This window comes from Strix aluco, chromosome 8 (genome assembly GCF_031877795.1).
Source record: "Strix aluco isolate bStrAlu1 chromosome 8, bStrAlu1.hap1, whole genome shotgun sequence".
NCBI classification, from domain to species: Eukaryota; Metazoa; Chordata; class Aves; order Strigiformes; family Strigidae; genus Strix; species Strix aluco.
This window is the reverse complement of record NC_133938.1, coordinates 21,755,410-21,778,784: the sequence shown is the minus strand read 5'-3', so window position 1 is coordinate 21,778,784 and position 23,375 is coordinate 21,755,410. Positions and strand designations below refer to the sequence as shown.

Genomic DNA, 23,375 nt, shown 5'->3' with positions numbered 1-23,375 from the left:
TTCCAAACCTGACTGGACATGGCTCTAATCAACCTAATAGAACTTCTGAATTAGTGGTGCTTTGATTAGGAGGTTGAATTAAATTACACCCTGCCCTCCCTTCAGCAGGAATCTCTCCATTAGAAGTGAATTAGTCAAGTTATTAATTTTTTGAATTGTGGAGACAGGTAAAGACCCATTCAAATGTGGTTTAGAAGAGCTTGTTTTCTTAAGCACGGACAACAGTTCTTTGGGGGCTTGCTTTCAAGTTTTTTGAAAAATACATTCAGACTTCTTCCAAAAGGGAACACTGAAAATCGTTAGCAGCACAGACCAGTAATCCAGAGGTGCTCTCCAACAGCAGTCGAGTGTTACCCGCTGAAGTATGTTTGTATCTGCTGCCCCCTTCAGACAATTTCCAGTATTAAAGAAAAAGAATTATTATTTAATCACAAATAGATCGATCCCATTCTTTTGCACTAGTTTTCGGGTGGGTACTGGGGAAGAACGCTAAGAAGGAAGATGTTAAGTAGATAGTTGGTGAACGTTTTTGTATATCAGCAAAGGATTTTTTTCATGTTAGAAATGCATAGTAATGCAATTATCTTAATGAGATACTTCAAGTATCAACTTGATACTTCAAGTTACATCAATAGTCACAACTGAGGAAAAAAAGATCTTAGGGCAAAAGCTGCAGACTGGGTTGTGGAAAACCTGAAAATCCATTCAAGCTTCCAGAGTGCATTTATATAGTTTTGGTTCCAACTCTGTGCTTCAGTTTTTCATATGCAAAACAAATTATGACCTATCTCTCCTTTTATCTTCCTTTTACTTCAGAAACAGCTTTTGTAGCACAATTAAGGCCAGACTGGCAGAAGGTCTTACTCCAGAGATGGGGGATAACACAACTGGATATTATATATGCCTAAATACACCTGTGTGTATATGCAGTGCTCAGTGTACATACACGTACAGATGTGAGTTCAACAGCTCTCTCATCTCAGCTGAAATTAAGTACTCCCTTTAAAAAGGACAAACAACAACAGCTTGGTGAAAATGTAAACCCCGTTAGTATGCTAACAAGGACAACTGTAGATAGAAAATCCAGTCATATCATAAAGTTAGTATTTGTTTGGGATGTAATGTGGTACATTAACTTGCCTGAGAGAAGGTTTTTTAAAATAGATAAAAAGAGATTTAAAAGATTATTTTATGCATTGAGTGTTCTTTCTGTAGGGAAAGAAACGCTTCGGAAAAAATTACTTTGTATCCATCTCTCATTAACACAACCTGCTGAGATAACAGCAACTATAAATACCAGGCTTTCATATGGTGATATTGCTTTATTATTTCCTCACGCACAATTTAAGCAAAATGGTTAAGGAAGAACAGCAATACAGATTTGATGGTGCACTTCATTCCGTATACCTCATAACATAAAGGTTCCCAAAGAATAAAACTTGCATTTTTTTAAAGGGGAAAGAATGTATCAGTATTTTTTCAAAACTGAAATAGTTAAGTCTTCTGCTTTGGTAAATACGAATTTTCAAAGCTTCTAATTGAAGCTCTCAAATACATACAATGTATTCTATTTGCTGTCCTGTTTGCTGCTAACAGTAAAAAAAAAAAAAAAAAAAAAAGTAGTAAAGTTTCCATTTTTCACACCACAGTTTCTCAGCACACCAAGGAAAACCTCGACATCATCCTTGAAGTTAAATCACTCAGATGTGACAGAAGGCTCCTCCTGTTCACATGTATATTATACATCCATTGAAATGTAGTGCAATACATCACTGAGGTATGTTGACTTTTGCTTTTGTCAGCTTTCTGCCTTTTGGGGTTTTTTTGAACCCTATAAGTTTGGGTTTATCATCCCCATTCCTTGGCACTCAATGATGTAGGTATCTTTACTGGGAGCTTCCTCTTCCAATTTTGTCACAGTAAATTTGGCCTAAAACAGGATCAGAAATATATCACTAATTAAGTTATAACATTTGTAAGTTTAAATATTCAGTATCTGATGTCAAAAAATCATATTTCCATGTGTTTATGTATATTACAGCTTTGGCTGATTTCATTAAAAAACATTTAAATAAAGGTGGCAAATGTATCTAACCATTCTAAAGGTATTTAACTCTAAAGTATGTTCACTTTCTAGAGGTAAATTCCCATATAATATTGTAGCAATTATTTTATCAATGCTTGTCCTCTGTGATCAAGTTCAATTCACAATGTCTGCTAAACTGTATATTGCCTAGTACTGGATGACAACCGATACATAAAACTTTTGGACTCACCTTTGTTAGCTGCTCTGCAAAGTGTATAGCCGTTTGCGTATGAAGTGTAATCGGTCCACTTTTCACTCTAGACACGCCCTTTGCTAGTGCCATAAAAATGATCAGCTGAAAGGGAGGGCAAGTATTTTAGAATAAAGAAAAATTATTAAGTAACTCTTCAAATCCTAGAACCTTATTTATTAAAAGAGAAGGAAAAACATGCCAAATGTAGATATAAAAATGTGGTCTGCCAAGTTTCATGAAAGTTCACGGTGCTGAGCATTAAGGCTCAAGAAGCTTGGAAATTACTACTGTAATGCCTATTACAGAAGGGCTGCTACTTTTCCACAGTAGAGTTTGCCACTGAATTCCTGTCACTATATTTAAATTTGCTCTCCCCCATCCTCCTGCCCTGAAATTCCCCAAAGTCATGTCAGACTGCAGATTGGTAGATTACCTTATGGAGAGAAAAACTCAGGATGAGGTTTTTAAATTCTAGCACTTTCTGATCATATTTTTGCCAGACAGATATATTTTAAAAAATCTGATTTGATTTACAAATGCCACCATGACAAGTACTCTGTAAAGTGTGATATAACTCTGAGCAGTTCCCATACACACTGAATCTCCTGTGGCACGTTTCCACCAGTTGAACTGTGCACGCTTTGGAAAAAACAGGGTGAGTTCAAGACCTAAATACTTCCTATTATACTACATAAGAGTAATGTGTGGCCAGGTGCTTACAGCTAAGGGGTAATGTCAACCTATCTAGAACAGCCCAAGATCCTTGTCAGGCTGTGTTATTGAAAATAAGATAGCGGAGGGTCTTAATTTTCAAAGGAAATTAGGTGAGCAAGACAAACAGGAGATACTCTGTTCTCTAATAGCTTCACTTAGTATCATTCTTAATATGTAACCAGGGAGCTATTTTTACTTCACTATATGGAGTGTCAAATAGAAGCAAATTCCTACCTCTTTCTTCCATACTTACTAAGATTTACAGCAAGTGAAAATTTAAGGGTGTTGGTGCAAAGCTGGAAGCATCTGTGGTTCCTAAGAACTGTATGTAATTTGCTAATCCTAGTGATGTTGTGACCACACCCAGAAATCTCCTGAAATTTCTAATTATCAAATAATTATGTAAAGTCACACCTACCTGTGGAGATACAGACTAACCTTGAAATCTACATCTCATTCTTTCCCTGTTCAGATTTGTTTTCTTTACAAGTAATACATACATGCACATTCTTGCTACTTCAGCTTCATGTAAACACATACAGGAGCCTTACTTGGTCTTGCAGAGAATCATCCACAGTTCCACCATGTTTAAGATTCCTAAGCAGTATCTCAGCTGCTTCAATGCCAACCTTGTCAGAATTCTTTCCTAACAGAGAAATCCAGGAGGTTATGATGCTGCCAATTATTATTTATCATTTTAAAAATACAGAAGGAAAAATAAATAAATCAAGAAATGATCAACATTTTAAGCTGTATTTCCATGCTTTTGCCTCAAAGGTCTGCTTGAAAAACTCCTCCCATCTTATGATGACATATAGTTCATACTTCCTAAGCAGTGGAAAGTAAGTAGCCCCACTTAGTCAAAGAAACATTTTATTCAAACCATTTAAAACCAAAATCACTTCTATTCGTTTTAATCTAGATACACATCTAGATTCACTGTTGAACAAAACTTCACAGGTAAACCACAAAGACTGTATGTTCTTAAAGTCCAGAAGCATTTTCAACTCAGTGATCCTTAACAATCCATTCTGATAAAAGGTAAGTTTAATGATTTTGTAATTTTTGTCACTATACAGAAGCAGCTTAGTACAAAGTGCAAGATTCCATTTACTATGTTTAAAAATCTGCTCATTCCCACTGTCCTTTATTACTAAACAACATTCATTTAAAAATGCAACACTCGAAGTGTCAGATCTTTGAATAGATTGTATTTCAGATTCCTATATGTTAATAGTACATTAAGTTAAATCTGAAAGGGGTATACTTTATGGAACTCTTACCTCTCTTGCCAAGAGATGACCCAGCTAACAAACAACCCGTTGAAGTCTCTGCAACAATGCTAAGCAGAAAAACCAGAATCAATATTAAGAACAAAATTACTCACATTACACGTTATTTACCAGGTATGTAATCAAGATCTAGCTAATCAACTAGCAAGGTTGCAGGTATCAATAGAGGGTTTGGGCTCATCTTACATTATTCCACTTCCAGTCCCAAAGGCTTGATCATCAGGTTCTCGAACAGGCTGAATGTTTATGTAAAGATCTCTGATTTCTTTTCTGATGCATCTCACTGCTGCTGCTGCCATGTCTTTTGCCAGCTAACAAGAGGTAAAAACATTAATTAATTTATGTAACTATAGTAATACTTTTTCCTCGTAAGTCTAATTATTACAGTGAATCCCTGAATAAAGGGTCTACTTGATTAACAAGAAAAACAAAGGAATGTTATAAAACCCCGAAAAGCAAGCACCAAACATCATCTTTTCTGAGAATGTTCCCACAAAATTAAGGTAATATTAAATACTGAACAAATGACAATTACAGTGATGTATGTAGAAGTTTCAATATCAAGAGGAATTCAAGAACTTTTCTCCATTTGTAGGGAGAAAGACTGGAATTTAGTCTTGATTATCTCAAGACATTAGATGGTACAAAAACCCAAACACCATAACCCAACACCCCACAATTGTTATGTACAGGATATACTGTATAAGATACAATATATAAAATAACAGTTTTAAATCACAGGCAGGTGGGGGCAGATGAAGCTTATCCCATCCTTGTGATCCAATCATAGCCAATATTCATAGGTTTGGAGATTTTAAGACCAAAACCAGCAGTCCACAGCTCTTCAAAAAGTAAATTGGTTTCTCCTCTTCCTTCCTCTACTAATTCCTAGCCTGTGTGTGAAGGAGTGTTAAGGAGATCCCACCACTCAGTGCCTGTAAACTCAGACAGGATAGGAATAATAGAAAGAAGGGGGTACAAAGGAGCAAATTTCTCTCCGTTTTCTCTTTGACTAAACCTATCCTTAACTTGTTCTGTCTAATACCCTTAGGAATGGTTGAAGAATTTGATGTAGTCTGACCTCTGCCTATTACAATGCACCATAGTTTACCCATAAATCTATGCATATGACTGTTCAAAAGTCTTTAGCATATATAGAGGGGTATCTTATATCTGATTATTAAGGATACCGTTCTCATCTCCTGTTTTTGGCAATGTAGTGGATTTTAGGAATAATTCTATTCTACAGCCTGAATAATGGAAACCATTTAATAAGGCTACTTAGTTTGTATGTGAAATACCGCAGAATACAGGAACATTAGAGGTATGTTAAGCAGATTACATGCAATTTTACGAAGATATATGAAGTTGGATACTACCAGAGCTATTATCAGCACTTACTTTTATAGGCAGCGCTCCAGCAACAAATGCTCTTCCATATATCTTTGTCACCGTGCCTCGTTCTGTTAAGTTTATTGGGCTCAACACTTTGACTGGTGACATCTGGACTACAACTTCACCACCTCCCTGAGGGTAGTAGCCCCTATTTAGAAATGGTAATCAGATATAATTGAATAGAGATCACAAGGAAACCAAAAAAAGAGCCAGAAGGCTCTTCATATATTTTATTATATATTTTTATGTTCTCTGTTACTGTACATATACATTTTCTTGATGTGTGACTTAGAAATCTTTATAGTAGAATTAGGTTCTCTAACAGTATTACCTCATAACACACATATTATTAACTATATTAACACCACCATAACCCATGGGAAACATTAAACAGCAGCTGAAGACTCAGCAATATATAAAAAAAAGACAGCAAAGAACCCTATCACATTCATCATATGCCAACTAATGCAGGTTAGTTCATGTATTATAAATTCATCCCTCAGCTTGACTGAGGGCACCTTGTGCACATGCCTCTGTGCTCACACACTGGTTCAGTAAGGCCTGCCTCTGCCACATGTCTCCATAACTCACCTCTTTTTTATGTCACAATTAAATGTGAAATTGAACTTTTCAACTATTGGCTTGAAAACCTGGAAAACAAGCATATATCAAACCACAGAGTGAATCTATTTTGCATTTATAATTTCCCACTGTTTTATGCAATCTTAAAAAAAAAAGGTTCAACACAAACATTGCAGTTACATTATAAAAAAAACAAGAGCCAGTGTCATCCATACAGCTTATTTGACATTCCTCATACTTCATTCTGAATGACACTTTGTGTAAAAGGATCTTCTTATGGGAAGAGGAAGAGAAATTCTTAACAATTCACAGCACTTCTAGAGTAAAGAATATATTTTAAGTGAAATTTTCTTTAGTAACTAAAAGCAAACAGACTAGTTGCTGTTTCAGGGAATTCCATGAAACACTGGTTGCTCTCTACATACGGTACACTATTAGTGTTATATTCCCATGCCTAATTCTGTAATTACAAATGAACTTGCAGTAAAAGCAACAGAAGTACAGTAGTTACATTGTACATATATGCATGAAAGATGCACCAAGCCAAAGAAATTTTTCCCTACCATGACTGTGTAGTCTATCTGAGGAGCCATCTCAGCATTAGTCCCACCTTTTAAATGAAGTTCTGATGGGGAAGCAGCAAACAGCACACAGGGCATTGCTACCTGCATCAGTAGACACACACTCCTAAAAGCAAGTACAAGATACCCAAATGTCATGCAGTCATAATCCATAGAATCATTACATATCAAAGGCAAATGTCTTTCCAGAGCATTTACGCAAGTATTTGATTTTTAACATTATCTATAAAGTAACCTTATTAGTCTTAAAAAATACTAATTTAAAACTTCATGTCTTCAGCAAGCCTAAATATGAAGGTTTTTGTTTCACAATAATTGCTTCTATAATGTTCCTGTTTGAAATAAAAGTAATGTAGCTTACTTAGTATAGCGATGGGACTGGGAAAACTCTAGGTTTCGCTAGCAGATGATAAAAGCAGAAAAGGCTTAGGCAGCAATTTTAATATTTTAATACTTACTTAATAACAAAATATTTAGAAAAACTACAAAAGCGCTTAGAAGCTGGTCAGCATCCTACACAAGAAAACTCGGGGGCATACAAAATATGCTTTTAGATACAAGATTCCCCTATCATTGAATCTCTCCACATTTCATAGATAATAAAAAACTTGCAAAATAAAATTTCCAAAAGTAAGTCTGTTCAGCAAAACAGAAGTTATCTCACAGGGGTTTCAAACATAATTTTGAATTGTGAAAACAGTAATCACCACTGAACCGAAGAAAACATGGTTTTGTTTTCTTAAATAACTTCCAAATGTTTGTGAACCATACTGTCTCGGTTTTTTTTTTTCTTTTTCTTGTGCTTAATTATTAATTCTGCTGCACTGTTGCTTACTCAAACCTTTCTGTGTTAAGTAAAAGGCATCAGCTTGGTTGTTTATACTATTGCAGCTCAGGAAAATATTTCTCTTAACTTAAAGGAAACTTTAACTTATGCCTAACCTGGCTATGCTTCCAAACCGTTCATACCAGCCTTCCACAGCTAAACCTATTTACTCGGTTTTGCAACAGATTCCGAGAACAAAGGACCCAACACAGAAATATAGGATAGAAGAAAGACAGGCACAAAGAACCATGGATAGAATATGCTCCCAGTTCCAAAAGACTAGTATCCCATCTTGTACCATTACATGTGCAAGTAAAATCTTAAAATTTACTTTATTATATGATGAGGATTATTTCAGATGTCAGGGATTTGAGATACTTATCTAATTTGATGCATTTGACCTGATAGGTAATGTACTAATGTAAGAAAATAACAGATAGTTTTAAATACATGGGCAGCTATTTTTCGCTTAATGTTAATGAAGTGTTCAACTTATATATCAATTATAATTTAAAAAGTATTACACTTGCATGTACTTTATTCATATGTATCCTGACTACACTAAAGGTTCTTTGGTCACATATATCCAGCTCAGGCAGCACAGATTTTGGCTCATTACACATGCATTAATATTTTTTTCCCTGCTCGTCTGTGATAATTTTAAAGTTACCAAAAGCAGCTAAGAGCAGTTACTGGTCAGTCATTATCCGTGTACAAAGACATACCCTGCTGTTTTTGTATCTGCTATGTGGGTTCCGCCTTTGATCTTCCCAGGAGTGAAGGTTATTTCTGTTGAGCCAATTTCTCCACCTTCCAGCTTCCCCTCACACAGATCTCGAATGATCTCCAATCCAGACAGATGCTGAGGCCTTGGAGTGACAATACCAAGTTAAAGATACATGCAAATAGACTATGTACTCATATTACATTAAAAGAACTACTGAACACAAACTAATAAATACTCAATTGCAAATTTCAGATCAAACAAGGATCAGAAATTTGATCTGGTTCCTACAGTACTTCTCCTGAGTTCACAGGAGCCAAAGAGGCAGCATTCAGGCCATCCTGGAATTTGCAGGATTCTGGTCTGCTTTCCATTGGAATGGGTCCAAACAGACAGATGAGATGCAGGAGCAGTCGCTTGTCCTAATGCAATAGACGCTTGGACAAAAATTCAATGGGATAATGATGGCGATGGTGAACTGGAGCCAAGCCAGTAACTGGTCGCCAGAGCCACAAGAGAGCTCACAGTTGTGCTACGTATCTGTCCTGCTGTGCTGGCGTTTCCATTTGTTTGAGTAATTTAAATAGGAAAGAAATGAACTGTTCTTAACACTGTACGCTCGGTGAACCGCGTTTTGCTGAGACATTATGTGACCTCCACCGTATTTCACGTTTCATACCGTGCAGTCTGCTTCGCACCTTCGAAAGGTTTCTGGAGATGCTCCCTAAGTCCGCGGTGCCTGACAGGGGCCGCGCCCTCACCTGCCCGAGGGGAGCGGGCCCGCCTCATCTCCGAGCTCTCCGCCGCGCTCAGCCCCTCCGGGAGGCGAGCACAGGCGGGACTTTCTGACACAAAGGCCCTCTTAAAGCGACGGAAACACGGGGTTTGCTCTTGGAAGTATTTCAGACCAAAGCCAGCCGAGGCGTTCGCAGGGCTGCGCCCCCGGCCCGGCCTCGCCCACGCCGCACCGCGCCCCCGCTGAGCGCGCCCGGCCCCGCCGCGCCCCGGGACAGGCCCCGGGACAGGCCCCGGGCGAGCCGACGCGAGGCCGCGGTAAGGGCCGTACCTGAGGCCGGGCTGGCTCCTCCCGGCGCGGATCCGGTGCACCCGCAGCGGCAGGCCCAGCAGGCAGCTCAGGGCCGTGGACACTCGCAAGATCTGCCCGCCCTGCAACGGGAGAAACGGCGCTGGTCGGCCGCCACGGCACTTCCCACCCCGCCGGCCGCTACCGGCCCGCCCGCCACCGCTGCCCGGGGCGAGGCGAGGCCAGGCTGCCCGCCGGTGCTCACCCCCTCCATGATCCCGCCGTCTATCTCCACCCTGTCCCCGTCCATGACCGGCGGCGAGCGGAGCCGTCTCTCGCAGAGGCCCCTGCCGCGCTGATGGGATCCCGGCGGGGCCCTGCAGACGGAGAGCCCCCGGCGAAGCAGCCCCCCGGGGCCGCGCAGGCCTGCCGACGGGTGCGCGCCCAAGATGCGCTCCGGGAGCGGCGGCGCCCCAGCTCGCCGGTGCCGGTGCCTGGGCCGGGCGGCGGCGCTGGAGCAGGCGCAGAGCGGAGCCACCTCCCCGCCCTCCCGCCGTAGGCTGGCAGAGGCGGCTCCGCTGCCTGAGGAGCAGCCGCCGGGTCCCAGCGCCCGGGCAGCCGCGTAGCGGGCGGGGAGAGCCTCCTTCTGCCCGCGTTAACGAGCACGTCCCGGCACAGGGCAGAGCAGCGGCGGCTCGGCGTCCCGGAGAAGGCCATGCCTTTGCCCGGTCCCGAGGCCATGGCCACGGGACACGGTAGGCCGCAGCGGTGACAGACGCGGCACCCCGCAGGCTGGGGCATCAGCCCCGCGACGCCCTGTGCTGCCGCCGCCAGCCGGAGGAGAGCGGCCGGACTCCCGCCGTCACGGTTACGAGCGAGTAGTTCTTCCTAGAACCGGGATCGCTAAAGGAAGCACGGAGAGACGTACGCGTGTTGGCCTGGCAGTCGCACTCGGGACTTTATTACCGCTATACGGGGAAGGGCCGGGCCCTTCGCGCTGCCCTTCACGCCGCTTCGGCCAAGCGCGGCCGCGCTCCCTCCGCCACCGCCTTTGCTGCTGGGACCCCCGGGCGGTGCTCAGGACAGGCGACGCCCTCCCGTTACTTCCCGTGGGCGTGTGGCGGCTCCCAGGCGCCGCCTGCGCTCCCCGGGCGGCGGCCGGCCCCGGCTCGCCGCTACCTCCCCCCGCCGCCGCTGCCGGCCCCGCTGCCGCTACCGCCGCCGCTCCCCTCCTGGCTCCGGCCCAGGGCTGCCGCCCGCCGCCTGGTTGGCTGCGGTGGGCGCGGCTGCCCTGCGGTTGGCTGGCGGGTGGGAGGTGTGCGGGGCGGGGGCGCTGCCTCTTCCCGGAGTAAGATGGCGGCTGTGACCGCTCTGAGGAGCAGCTGCCGAGTCGCGGGGCGCCTGGTAAGGGGAGCCGGGGACCCTGCGGGGGGTGGCGCTCCCGGTTAGCCGGGGAGGGGGCGGATAACGCGCGGCACCCTCGCGGCGGCGGCGGTATCCTGGAGCCCTGTTGCTTCCTTCCAGCCGGGAGCGAGCGCGCACCGCGCGGCGGACCCTCGGCGCGGGCAGGACACGCTCGCGGACTTGCCGCCTCCCCTCAGCCCTGCCGGCCGCCGCCTTCCCCGCGCCTGCGGGCGGGCCGTGCCCGAGCTGCCCTCTCCGCCTCCCCTCAGCCCGCCCGGCTGCCTCAGCCGCGCCTCCGGGCCGGCAGCGCTACCCCGCGGCGCCGGTGACCGTGTGTCCCGCAGCCGGGCAACCGACGGGGCCCGGCCCCGCACGTCCCGTGCTGCCGCCGTGCCGGCGGAGCCCGCCCGCTGCTCCCCGGGGCTCAGGGTGGCCTCGCTCCCCAGGGGCCCCCAGACAGACCTCCTCCGCCCCACGCTGCTGCCCCCGCAGTGTCTTCCCCCTGCCCATGTTTCCTGTGAAGGAAGCGAGTGCCTCCTGTCATAAGCCGCTGGCATCCTTCTCCTCTCTTCTCTTACTTCTTAGCCGCCTGGCTCACAGCATCGCTGTGCGTTACGGTGCCATCCCCGCTCCTCCGCCCGGGCAGCAGCCCCTTTGCATACCGTGTCTGCACAGACGGTGTAGTTACGTAGTAAACACAGAAAGAGGAAGCGTATTTCTTTGAATCCCAGGAACCTTGACATTTGTTAATTAAGTAGTTGAGATACCTTATCACGCTTCAAGAAGCGAATCTAGTTGGTTGCCTGTTAGGACACCTGCAATCTTATAAACAGATGCCACCATTAAGACTTTATGCTTTCTCCTGCCTTGTATTATAGTCTTCCCGCTGTAGTGAAGAGTGTTGGTTTCCAGTTCTGTGACTGCTGTTTTGTGGAATGTCAGGGAAAAGAAACATCTTTTTGTAAGATAGTCCAAGTGAAAACAAAATTAAGGATCAGTTCTAGTTTCTATTATTATTTTTGCTCTTAATAATAATTCATGTTGTATTTTGAAAGCACAGTAGTGAGGCATTTTTTCAGTGATGCTTTTGTAATTGCCTAACTTTAGGCTACATACAAGTAATTTTTCACTAATTAAGAATATTGAAAACAGCAGCTTCTTTTTAGTTCTCTCTTTAACCAAACCATCTACTCTTAAATCCAGAGGGAGATTCTGATAAGATGAAAATGCTCTTCTTATCTATGTGCATGCTGAACTATAGAATTGGCTATTTATAGTGTGTGTTGCCTGCAAGCAGGTTTTGAATTTTGCTAGATACTAATTCTTCTTGTGACCATCTACTGTGAAACAGTGATAAGATCCAAGAAATAATATGGTTATTATAATATTAAATGGCTTTGTTTTAATATTCTCAATGCCTTTGCAAACATTTTGGCTAGCAAGATGAAGGACAAAGTAATGTTGGTTGTCCATGGGGGCTGTAAGTTGTGAAGAAGAAAAGAAAGGAGCCTGGGGGTCATTGTGTTAAGTAGCAGGGAAATAACAGTTACTGAGACACTATAATATGGTGAGGAATAATGTCTGACTGAGGAATGAGGAATAATGTCTGACTGAAACGTGCGACCAAGGACATTGGTTTAGTTAGTATATAGGTAGCTCTATACTTGGAGGTATAGAATATGTATGCAAAACAAATCCAATGTGAGTAAATGTTCATTAAAATGACTCGATGTGACAGCAAGTCAAAAGAATTGTATAGAGGAGTATCCTTTAATGAGAAGTCATTGCCTTTGAGCACAAACTATTCAATTTGGCTTTGGAATTCAGTGTTGCTTCATCAGGTAATCAGTTGCCTGCAGGTTGCATAAAAACATTTCGTTCTGAGGCTAATGGTAGATTTTTAGGATCAGTATTGATTTAGAAAAGCACAGCTGGCTTCTTTTAAGGGAACAACCAAAACTGAACTAAACAGGGGCAAGGCAGTTCTCCCCCAAGTAGCATACAGCTCCCATGCTGTCTTGGTTCAAACCACAAGTCTTAGTCAACCAGGTATCAGTGAGAGACTGGAGTGAGTCCCCAGTTTCTTCTCCCCATGCTAACTCTGCACTTTGAAGACTTGCACAGGAAAAGTGTTATCTCACTCTGGCATTATTGCTTTTAAATTGTCATATAGTGTAATAGTGGTGACATAAACATAGCTGCTAGTACTGTGCTTGTTGGGTTTTTTATTACTATATTTTTCCAGACATTGAGATACGTAGAGAACTAATTTTATCTTTTATATGCTTTTGTTATTTCCTTATTTTTCATTATACAGAAAATAGTATTATGGTGATTAAATACTGCAATTAATAAGCACAGAGCCTTTATTTCATGAATTTTAATTTTCCCCCTTGTTCTATGAACGGATTTGGAACTGTGCTATTGCTTTAACATACTAGCACACCAACTTTTTTGTAGAGAATGTGCGAAACTGCAAACCAAAAAGATTCCATTTTTAAAAAATGCAGTAGTTTTGAATTATTCCTACAAATATAATTTGAAACAGCACTGAAACTCTTCTGTAACAAAACCAGTCTGTTATTTTGGCAGTGACATTACTAAATCACTACCTGCATTGGTTACCAAATGTTAAAAACACATGGAAAGCAATATGCAACTTCACATTTAGAAATAGTTCAGAGATTTGATGTGCTACTTGTGATCATCTTCACAGGTAAATATTCAGTGTTTTTCATGTAGGGTCGTATAAAGAGAAAAGAGTTTTATTGTAAATTTGGGACAAAAAGATCTTGTTGGACAGAAAAAAGTAACTGTGGACTCAAGTGGGAAGAAAAACAGAATTAAAAACAGGATAAAATAGGCTTGTGAAGATGTACATTATATGCCAGTTTTGTAACTGAATAAGAATTTTAAATGGGTTCGTAAAATAAGATTTGTCATAGCTTAAAGTTACGATTTTACTTGATTTTTTTAATAGGAAAAAATGGAGGACTAATGAAAAGGATTTACTGTCATTATAGGAATTAGAAAAATACTTATTCTAGATCAGTAGATACAATCTTTAGTAGCAGGCAGCTGAAAAGTAACTCAATGTAACTTTGTTGTGTCCTTTCCCATAGATTGTATTGTATAAATATTTGTTCCTAAAAGAAAGGTGATATTAAATATAACTTGCAATACTAGATTAAATAATACAGAGAATGTGTACATCGTCAGTTCAGAATTTTACAGTTTTCTGAATAATTACTTTTTAAAGGTGTAATATAAAATCAAATAGTTGAACAGTTTGGGGGGGGGTGGGGAGGGCAATCAGGAAGTTTCATATATTCTGTAATTATTGAAAGGATTTTTTAAAAAAGAAGTTAAAATGACCTTTCCCATGCAGGTGTGCTGTTTTCTGGCTCCTCTAAGAAGATAATTTCTAAATTTTACAGTTTTGAGCTACTTGAGGTACATTGTAGCACCTGAATTTTTTTCGTATCTCTAAATTAATTAGAGATAGTATCTACAGATAAATTGTTATTTTTATTAATTTTACAGCACTCTAAGACAACATAACACCAGAATTACATTAGATTTAATAAATCTTACTAAATAAGAAAGGGTCTGGACTAACTTCTGTTGAGATTAATGATAAAATGCTTATTTATGTCAATGCAAGTGCTACTGGCTTTGCTTTGGACCAAAATCATGACTGATTACATGATGCTTTAAAGCATAAGGTTTTCTCTGAAGAACCTTTTAGAAAATTCTGTTGACCCTTTAAGTTGATTTCTGGATAAATATAAACATAAGCATGAAAGAAAATCATCTCATGCCCAGTTCTTAAAAGGTGTCATTAAAGTTGATGTGAAATGATATTTACTTGGAGGTGGTGATTGTCTCCTGTGTACTAACAGAAATAACAGGGCAATTGTCAGTGCCCTCTGGTGTGAATTTCCTTTCCAATTAGTACTTCTGATCAACCTTTGATTGGAATAAGAACTGACAAAGAAAAATATGCCTATTTTTCCTGAAGTCTAGGGACCCTTCCAGCATCTGTTCTGGACAAGAACATTTCAGATGGCTGATGTAGTTGATATTATGTAGGCTTTTTGTGTGTGTGTCCTGATTAAACTAATTGCTTAGAGAAACAATAGCAAGTATGAATCTCTTACCAGGTCTTGTAATGATTTTTGTTAATTGGTTCTGTTATTGTGGCTTTGATGTCCCCATATGTTGTGTTAGTGAAAGAAGTTAAAGACCTGGCAAAGCTTATGCTAATTTAATGGTTATTGTACATTCAGTATATATTCAGTATAATTGTGCTTCTGTAAGAACTTCTCTCATATAAAATAGAATTAAACTCTTTTAGTATTGCTGTTGCATCATGAATATTAAATGAGCTCTACATTCCTCAGTCCATTATATTAACACTTGAGACTTTTCTCCCCCAGGTTTGCATTCACCGTGTTAGATCGTGCAGCAGCATTCGCTTTATCAAATCAAAATATGTGTGCGTGTTTGACAAATCTGCCTTCAAGTTTAGTCATCAACAGCGATTATTCAGAACATCTGCTGGTAATCTTTTTCATAATAAAATAATTTATTTTGCTATTTTATGAGTGTAATGTTAGCAGTTTATATATGATGGGTTTGTCGACTATTTTTGAAGCATTCAGATTTTTCTGTCCGATATATTTAATATTAAACATGCTGTATTTCCTTATTGTTTGTTTTAAGTTTCATGTGGCCAAATTGTCCAGTTTAAGCTTTCTGACATTGGAGAAGGGATTACAGAGGTGACTGTAAAAGAATGGTAAGCTCTACTTTCTTGGAAATATACTAAGAAATCAGCAAGTAGTTTAGTAACTGTTTTATCAATTATATATCTGAGAATATGTTTTCTGGGTTACTAGTAAAGTTTTTCAAGTTTCATTTTCCACATTTTAAAACCTTGTATGTACTGAGCTTTACATTTTGTTTATTTGCAGTCTGGTTTATTTGGGAGTGGAAAAGGTGGAAGGAATGTGATGCCCTAACTGCACCGGTATATAGGCTTTCCTTCAGTGATTAATGTGTTTAGAGTGCAAGAGGTCTGTCTTTTATTATACTTACTTAGGCTGAACTTTAGAAACAAATGACTAGTCTGGAGAATCCACATAATTTTATCCTATACCCTTTCTCTATTGACTTTAGTAACAGATTTGAACATTTAAATTGTTTGTAAAAAGCCAGTGATGAATGGATTAAGCAAAATCAAAATGTACAGTGAAGGAAGGCAGTGCTGAAATGCCCTGTTCTTTGTACAGATACCTCTCTTTGCATGGAAGACAGTGTTTCCCACTTGGAGTTTCTTTTCTGAACTGATCGTGTACTGATCCTGGCAATTTGGAACTAAGAACTTCCTTTGAGCCCAGCTTAGCCTGAACCTTTCTTATTCTTAGTTGCCTTATAAGATGTCAAGAAAACTCTGTTTTACTAAACTAATAGTTAAAATATATGTGTGATGATATTCTAAATCATTGTGTCATTTCATGCAAAAAAAGGGTTCTGCAGCAGTCAGGCAAAAGGTATAGAGAAAATATATCCATTATGTAGCATTTGTCTTCTTATCTGGAATGCATTTTCATGTTGTGGGGATGTACATAACTGAATTTATCAAAAGAATACACAGTACAGATTTTTACACTTAATATGTTTTATACTGGCCTGTGTCTTTTCTCTTAGGTATATAAAAGAAGGTGATAGTGTCTCTCAGTTTGATAGCATCTGTGAAGTACAAAGTGATAAAGCTTCTGTTACTATTACTAGTCGTTATGATGGCATCATTAGGAAACTCCATTACAATTTAGATGAAATTGCTTATGTTGGAAAACCATTAGTGGACATTGAAATTGATGCTTCAAAAGGTAATATAAGCCATTTTTTTTCTCTTGCATATTTTATGTTTGTTGTCATAAAACCATGAGTGACAGAGGAGTTTACTTTTCCCCACTGAAAATCTTAAACCCGTTTTTTTTTCCCCTTTATAGAATCAAGAAAACTAAGTAGAACAAGCTGTGATATTTTACTAGGATTTAAAATCTCAAGAGCCAGACATTTCCTATTGAAAATTTAGCTAAGCAGCAGCCTTTAGCATGCTATGTTCCCATCCACAGTAGCTCAAAGAAAATGTTAAAAAGGTCAGCTGTCACAATCACAGAGGGGTTGAGGTTGGAATTTAACAAATGCATATAATGTAGTAAAGTTAAAATTTTTCTTTTTGTTTGCAGGTGTTGCCCCAGAAGAAGATGTTGTTGAAACACCTCCTATGTCTCATGAAGAGCACACTCACCAAGAGATAAAAGGTCACAAAACATTAGCAACCCCTGCAGTTCGTCGTCTGGCCATGGAGAACAATGTAAGTTTGCTGAATCAGGTCCTGCTGCATTTTATCCATCTTTTATATAGCAGTTTGACTGACTAGGAGAACACAGAGGAAACTAGGAACTAGGAGATCTAGAGGAAAGTGCAGTGAGAAATGACTTGTTTTCAAATACATTTCAAATGTGTAAAAACTATTGTAAAGAATTGTGCTTTCTGATGATTATGGTGGATAGGAAAAGAATTACTGGGCTTAAAATGCAGCTAGGATACTTTAGGCTGGAAATTAAACAAACCTTTTTAGAATAAAGATAATAAAGTATCAGAACAGATTCCTGGAACAGAGGAAGGAAAAATGGAATCTCGGCTTTAGCTACCTTGCTCTGTTTTTCAGATTTGTATTAGGGCAGAGGATGTACTAGGTGCTTTTCTAATTCTTTTTGCCCGTAAATCTGTAAATATTCCATTGGTTCTGAAAGCTTGTGGTGCATTTTTAGGACAAAAATAAAACAAGTGGAGTAAATTAAGTGACAAGTAGCTTTCCTCAAATTTAATATTTCACTTTTGATCTTGTGAGTTAATTAAGAGGTAAGTAGTATTCATAGTTCCTCCTAAAAGTATGTTAGAAAGGGAAAGAAAACTGTAGTTATGTTAGATCAATAACTAGAATATTTTTTAACTGTAGCTCACAATGTAGGGTATTTTTATATTGCTGTAAAACAAAAGTGTCATAGCTTGTTATGTACTTTTCAGATTAAATTGAGTGAAGTTGTTGGAACAGGCAAAGATAACAGAATCCTTAAAGAGGACATACTCAATTACTTGGCCAAACAAACAGGAGCTATTTTACCTCCATCACCGAAGGGTGAAATTATCCCACCTTTGCCAAAATCAGAGACTATGCCAGCTGCTCCAAAGGACAAAGCACGCAAAATTCCTCTACCTGTTTCCAGACCCCTTGTATTTTCAGGAAAAGATAAAACTGAACCTATAACAGGTAAATTATGAAATAGAAAATCTTGAGACCATGTTCACAGTAGACTACCGGTAATTGTTACTCAGTGAACAGTTGGTTCCTTTTGAAGGCAGTGTGCTTCATGTTATTGTCATACAAACGAGCAGTAGGAAAACATGCTCTGTAAGAAGGTGTTGCATGAAATTATTTTATGAAATAATTGGCCATGTTTTGGTTGGATGGAGTTGGGCTGCAAGTTGCATTTGCTCATTTCTAATCTGTGTTTCTTCAAATGTATGCTAAGACAGGTGGGAATTCTGAAACGTGAATCTGTCACAGCATGACTCATTATTCAATTAGTGGTAAAATGCAGTGAATTTAAGGGTTTATCAGTGCTTAATAATAGCGTACTTCAGCATTCACACTTGTTCTGGAGAAAAGTGCAACAAAACCACTAAGGTAAGAAAAATCACATTAAAAGAGGAAGATAAAAGGGTTTTGCTTTTGGCAATGTTTACTTGGAGAGGCTGGAAAGAGTTGTGCAGATTACTGTATTATGATTTCAAATACATACATACATAGGAGAGATATGCAGTAATATAATCTGAAATATTACAATCGTAAAGATTTAGTTGCATGTGCTGAATAACTGTTGATCCTAAAGTGAGCTTTACCCTGTCCTTTTCTTGTTGTGGTTGGGTTTTGTTTTGGTTTGTTTTTTTCAGTTTTGTAATTTGTTTAATGAAAACAAATAATTGAAATTTCACCATAACTTCCCAGAAGCTCGTTTTGTTCGTCTAAGAAAACAGTGAATATTTTCCAGGTTTTCACAAGGCAATGGTAAAGACTATGAGTGCAGCCCTGAAGATACCTCATTTTGGTTATTGTGATGAGATTGATTTGACTCAGCTTGTTCAGTTGCGAGAAGAGCTGAAACCTCTAGCACAGATTCGCGGAGTTAAGCTTTCCTTTATGCCTTTCTTCATAAAGGTGAGATGTGCAGCAGAGCACTGTATGGAGTACTTATGCAGAATTTGCCAAAATCTGGTCAATGATTGTTCTAAGTTTGAAGCACCTCTCTGTCGCCTGAATAATTACAGGTCACAAGAAAAGTCTCAACTTGTTTATTGAACCATTTATTAATTTATTGTTGGAGTTGTAGTTAGGGTTGTATCATATCATGGAAAATTTTTGGAATATTAATAGGAAAGGTTAGTGCAGATAAAGCACTATTCTTTATGGAGGGAAGCATCACTACATGTTTGAATTACACAAAACAAATTTTGGAAACTGTCAGTATTTTTTATGAGCTCCATCAAAATGAACCTCATGTGAAATGCATCATTATTATTGTTATTATATTTTTGCTGGTAATGAACCTCTCAGGTGAATCATTATGTCTCTTCTGTTGTTCAGAAGACTAAGCACTTGCACTCATTTAGTTGCCATGGTTCCATTTCCAGCTGTTGGCATCAGTGAAGGCTGGTGCACTGCCTAAGCTATCCATTGAGTGCATAGCTTAGTCTGAAACTTCTCGTAATGCTGTTTCAGTTAGAGTGCTAAGTAAGCACTTATTCTGCTCACTCTCCTTAGTGGGAATTAATATTACTTCCTTGAAATAACTCATCTAAGTGGAGAGCTGAGAATGACACTACTGCTGAATCTCATCACTTCTGTCTTGGGATATTTGATTTGAATTGTGGAACAGAAATAACAAATGCAGATTCAACTACAGTTCTACTTGGGAAAGGGGTTATCACTTTTTAATGTCTGATGTATATTTAGATTTTGTAAGTTGTCTTTTTCTTCTGCTATCCTAATAATGACAGAATATCAACAGACAGGTTTGGAGAGTTTAAGCCAAGTTTGGTTGCACTGAGGAAGTCCATACTGTTATTAATCTAAATTGTCTCCCACTGTTCCTTCCTTTCCATGCAGCTCTCTGGTTATAAAATACAAAAATCTATCTCTTTTTTTTTTTTTTTTCTTTTATATTTAACAGGCAGCCTCTCTGGGATTATTGCAGTATCCCATTCTTAATGCTTCTTTGGATGAAAGCTGTCAAAATGTCACATACAAGGTTTGTAAACTACTGATAAAAGTTGCGAGCAGAAAACCTAAACTAACAGCTAACAAGGGATTTTCAGAATGTCTGAGCTAATTGTAAGAACCAGAATTATGGTGTTGTGCTGGAAAATAATTTGTGTGTCCAGATTCTAAGGTTGGATTTGATTCATTATTGATCTTATTTCAGTAGTTTGTTTAATGAGAGTCACTTTGTTTATTCAGGCTTGCCTCAAAAATGCATATTAGTATGGTGGTTTCCTATTTTTCTCCTGAAGATGGGCCAAGCATTTAAAACAAGAACATTAAAATCTAATACAGTAATTTTTTAGTAATGGCACAGTGATTCCACTGTTCCAACACTCAACCCTTATGTATTAAAGTGATATTTTAAACTCAGTTTTGATAAAAACTATTTAATTTTCATACAAGGTGCTGGATTGATACTTCTGGGCAGTGAGTGTGTATTAAGTGATGTGTACATGCTTCTTTGCAGTATGAACTCCTTTTGTGCTGTTTTATCAATATCTCAGATGAATCAGTCTACATTCCTTCTAGCAAATGAAAGTCAACTCAGTTTCCTTTTTTTTTAATTCTAGTGTTCTCTTTAAAATCTACTAGTTGTGTTTTGTTACCCATATAATCATTCTAAAGTGAAATATTTTCAGTGTAAAATTGATTCCTGGATTTTGTGTTTCCTGGATGTGAAATTGCCAAAATGAATTTGCACTTTGTAGATGTGGAAAGCTAATATTTAAAAATTTATATCCGCTTCTTCCCTCAAAGTTGTATAGAGGAGTCACTTGCTACAGACAGCACTTTCTAGGTTAAAAAGATATATAAAGAAGACATTATTCAAGGGCTTTTTTTATGTAAAATACATTTTATGTTGACTGCTTATGTTAATGTCTTGTTGCAGGCTTCGCACAACATTGGAGTTGCTATGGACACAGAGCAAGGTTTGATTGTTCCAAATGTGAAAAATGTTCAAGTCTGTAGTGTGTTCGAGATTGCTTCTGAATTAAATCGCCTACAGGCCTTGGGCTCTGCAGGCCAGCTGGGAACAAATGACCTCACTGGGGGAACATTCACCCTTTCAAATATTGGCACAGTAAGTACAGGAAAAATGAGAACTTACATCTGAAAACTGCTTCTGAAATGAATACCTTAAAGTTTGATATGCAATGTACAAAACCTGTAGCAATTAATGCAAGAGGCAGTCTGCTTTAGAAAAGCATAAATAAATTATTCCTTAACTAATATCCCCAGCTTTTTATTTTCTAGATTGGTGGCACTTACACCAAACCAGTGATACTACCTCCTGAAGTAGCTATTGGAGCACTTGGAAAGATACAGGTATATTAACTTTATCTCTGTGATGTGAGTGTTTAACTCCAGCTAACTAAGGTCATCTGTAATGAAAATGAAATGTGGAGTGTCCCTTTATTTTGTTTTCCTTATATAAACATTTCCTTTTTATGTTACAGAAACTGCATAGCTTGCGATTGAAAAGTTTTGTGATGTTTTTAAATGACTGTGCAGAGACACCCAATGTTTAAATAGAAGTCTCTTATGCCAAAGGTTCAGATTTGTTTTCTAGAATCCTATTATATTTCACTCGCATCTATACTTAGCCTTCTAGTTATTAAGAAACAACATAAATTTATTTTTACAAGTTTTGCAATACGGCAATAGCATTTTTGCTAATCATCAAGGAGAAAACTTGAGACTAAAAAAGTATTCTGATAATGAAGTTTAATTTCGAGCCAGATAGCTAAATCCATAGAGCTGTATGGTGAAGGCAGTTTCACATTTTCTGACTTTCAGGCTTTAATTCTTTAATGTAGACATTTGAAATCAATGCTAGAAATGAAATTAGTATTAATTTAAAATATTTTTTCTACGTTCTTCCTATACACCTTTTGTTTAGGGGATGCTTTAAGGAAACCATCACTTGGAGCACTAACAGTGCAATAAACTATTCAGGAAGAACTTTTGAGTCAAGAAAGGTTTTCATTACTTCAGTGTTTCCATGATGGTGGAAACAGGATATAACTGCTTATTATGTAGGTTTGCGATATATTCTAACCCACAGCACAAACAATAATGGGAAGGTCTTTGTTTTTTGAACAGCACTACTGCTGTCTAATTTAGCAAAATGTTTATATTTAGATTAACAAATTAACAATTAAAAATATAGATTTGTTAATTAAGTATTTAATATTTATATTTTTTTCTCTTTGGCTGATTTTTAGGTTCTTCCTCGGTTTAATGGAAAAGGTGAAGTATTTAAAGCACAGATAATGAATGTGAGTTGGTCAGCTGATCACCGCATCATTGATGGAGCTACAATGGCCCGGTTTTCTAACTTGTGGAAATCTTACTTGGAGAATCCTGCTTCGATGCTGCTAGACCTTAAATAAAGGAAACCATGGCTAGAATATGCCTTTAAACTTTGTGGATTAGACTGAATAATTACAAAAGCTGGCTCCACTAGCACGTGCCCTTTGCTACTCACATTATGTAATAATTTTATGTGGTTAAAAGTTCTCAACAGCTGGTATCAGTCTATCAGTTAGTTATTCTTTTAATTAGTAGTGCTGTAAGTTCTTCTACAGCAGACTGTCAAACTTAATAGGTCATGGCACGACTTTCAAATACGGTGATGGAATGTCTTTATCTTGCCTTTTATAATACGTATGGATGTGAGGCTGGTGTGACTGAATGACACTGATCTACATCTGCGGTATTTATAATCTGATTAACCTGTTTTGAAGGGAAATACTCATAGTTCTTCCTTGTTGGACACGTAAATTTATTTTAACAAATAATATCCAAATTCCCAAAAGAAGTTATGCAAAAAATCATATACAAATAAAATGACTTTTATGCTTCTGCTGTAAGATGTCCAGAGAGCTTTTTGTTGTTTAACTGAGTAAACCTCTCAAGTCTTTTGCTAGTCCACTTTTTCCTGGCAATTACTTGCACAGCTACTCTTTGTCAAATTATAAATGAAGAGGCCATATTTATTCAAATGCTTACTGATAACATTTATTGCTAACTATCAGGGCCTTAATACTCTCTAAAATGTCCTGTATTTTTATAGGCTGGAAGTAGTTGCAGTCCTTAAATACTCTCTAGTTATTTTTGTTTCTTACAGAAAGCATCTGTCTGGTTAAAAAAAAAA

The 23,375-nt window shown here is 39.1% G+C and overlaps 2 protein-coding genes across 4 annotated transcripts; one reads left to right on the top strand and one right to left on the bottom strand.

Annotated features, from left to right (window-relative positions):
* Positions 1-1,302: 1,302 nt before the first annotated feature.
* On the bottom strand, positions 1,303-10,210 carry RTCA (RNA 3'-terminal phosphate cyclase). The gene is made up of 11 exons (XM_074832608.1): positions 9,683-10,210; positions 9,460-9,560; positions 8,395-8,538; positions 6,826-6,949; positions 6,272-6,330; positions 5,687-5,828; positions 4,472-4,596; positions 4,277-4,335; positions 3,545-3,639; positions 2,277-2,381; positions 1,303-1,930 (listed from the first exon to the last, which is right to left on the bottom strand). The coding sequence occupies exons 1-11, from the start codon at positions 9,725-9,727 to the stop codon at positions 1,832-1,834; spliced, it is 1,098 nt and encodes a 365-aa protein (XP_074688709.1). The 5' UTR covers positions 9,728-10,210; the 3' UTR covers positions 1,303-1,831.
* A 109-nt stretch (positions 10,211-10,319) lies between these two features.
* On the top strand, positions 10,320-23,091 carry DBT (dihydrolipoamide branched chain transacylase E2). 3 transcript variants are annotated; one of them, XM_074832599.1, is made up of 12 exons: positions 10,320-10,341; positions 15,261-15,384; positions 15,547-15,622; positions 15,798-15,899; positions 16,534-16,715; positions 17,079-17,206; positions 17,923-18,166; positions 18,948-19,114; positions 20,127-20,204; positions 21,108-21,299; positions 21,473-21,544; positions 22,444-23,091. In XM_074832599.1, exons 4-12 carry the CDS (start codon positions 15,880-15,882, stop codon positions 22,609-22,611), a joined length of 1,251 nt encoding a protein of 416 aa, XP_074688700.1. In that variant the 5' UTR covers positions 10,320-10,341; positions 15,261-15,384; positions 15,547-15,622; positions 15,798-15,879; the 3' UTR covers positions 22,612-23,091. The 3 variants fall into 3 exon arrangements, with proteins under 3 accessions (XP_074688700.1, XP_074688699.1, XP_074688698.1); XM_074832597.1 differs by lacking the exons at positions 10,320-10,341; positions 15,798-15,899 and adding exons at positions 10,837-13,537; positions 14,210-14,274; XM_074832598.1 differs by lacking the exons at positions 10,320-10,341; positions 15,798-15,899 and adding an exon at positions 10,662-10,821.
* The last annotated feature ends 284 nt before the right edge of the window (positions 23,092-23,375 follow it).

Bases quoted from the DNA above. Each gene is read 5' to 3' on its own strand.
- RTCA (XM_074832608.1), bottom strand. From the start codon at position 9,727: ATGGACGGGGACAGGGTGGAGATAGACGGCGGGATCATGGAGGGG. The intron at 6,950-8,394 runs GTATGTCTTTGT...ACTTGCTTTTAG, and splicing joins GCAGATACAAAAACAGCAGG to GAGTGTGTGTCTACTGATGC. The intron at 4,336-4,471 runs GTAAGATGAGCC...TTTTCTGCTTAG, and splicing joins GGGACTGGAAGTGGAATAAT to CATTGTTGCAGAGACTTCAA.
- DBT (XM_074832597.1), top strand. From the start codon at position 13,450: ATGTTAAAAACACATGGAAAGCAATATGCAACTTCACATTTAGAAATA. The intron at 15,385-15,546 runs GTAATCTTTTTC...GTTTGTTTTAAG, and splicing joins ATTATTCAGAACATCTGCTG to TTTCATGTGGCCAAATTGTC. The intron at 16,716-17,078 runs GTAATATAAGCC...TTTTGTTTGCAG, and splicing joins TGAAATTGATGCTTCAAAAG to GTGTTGCCCCAGAAGAAGAT.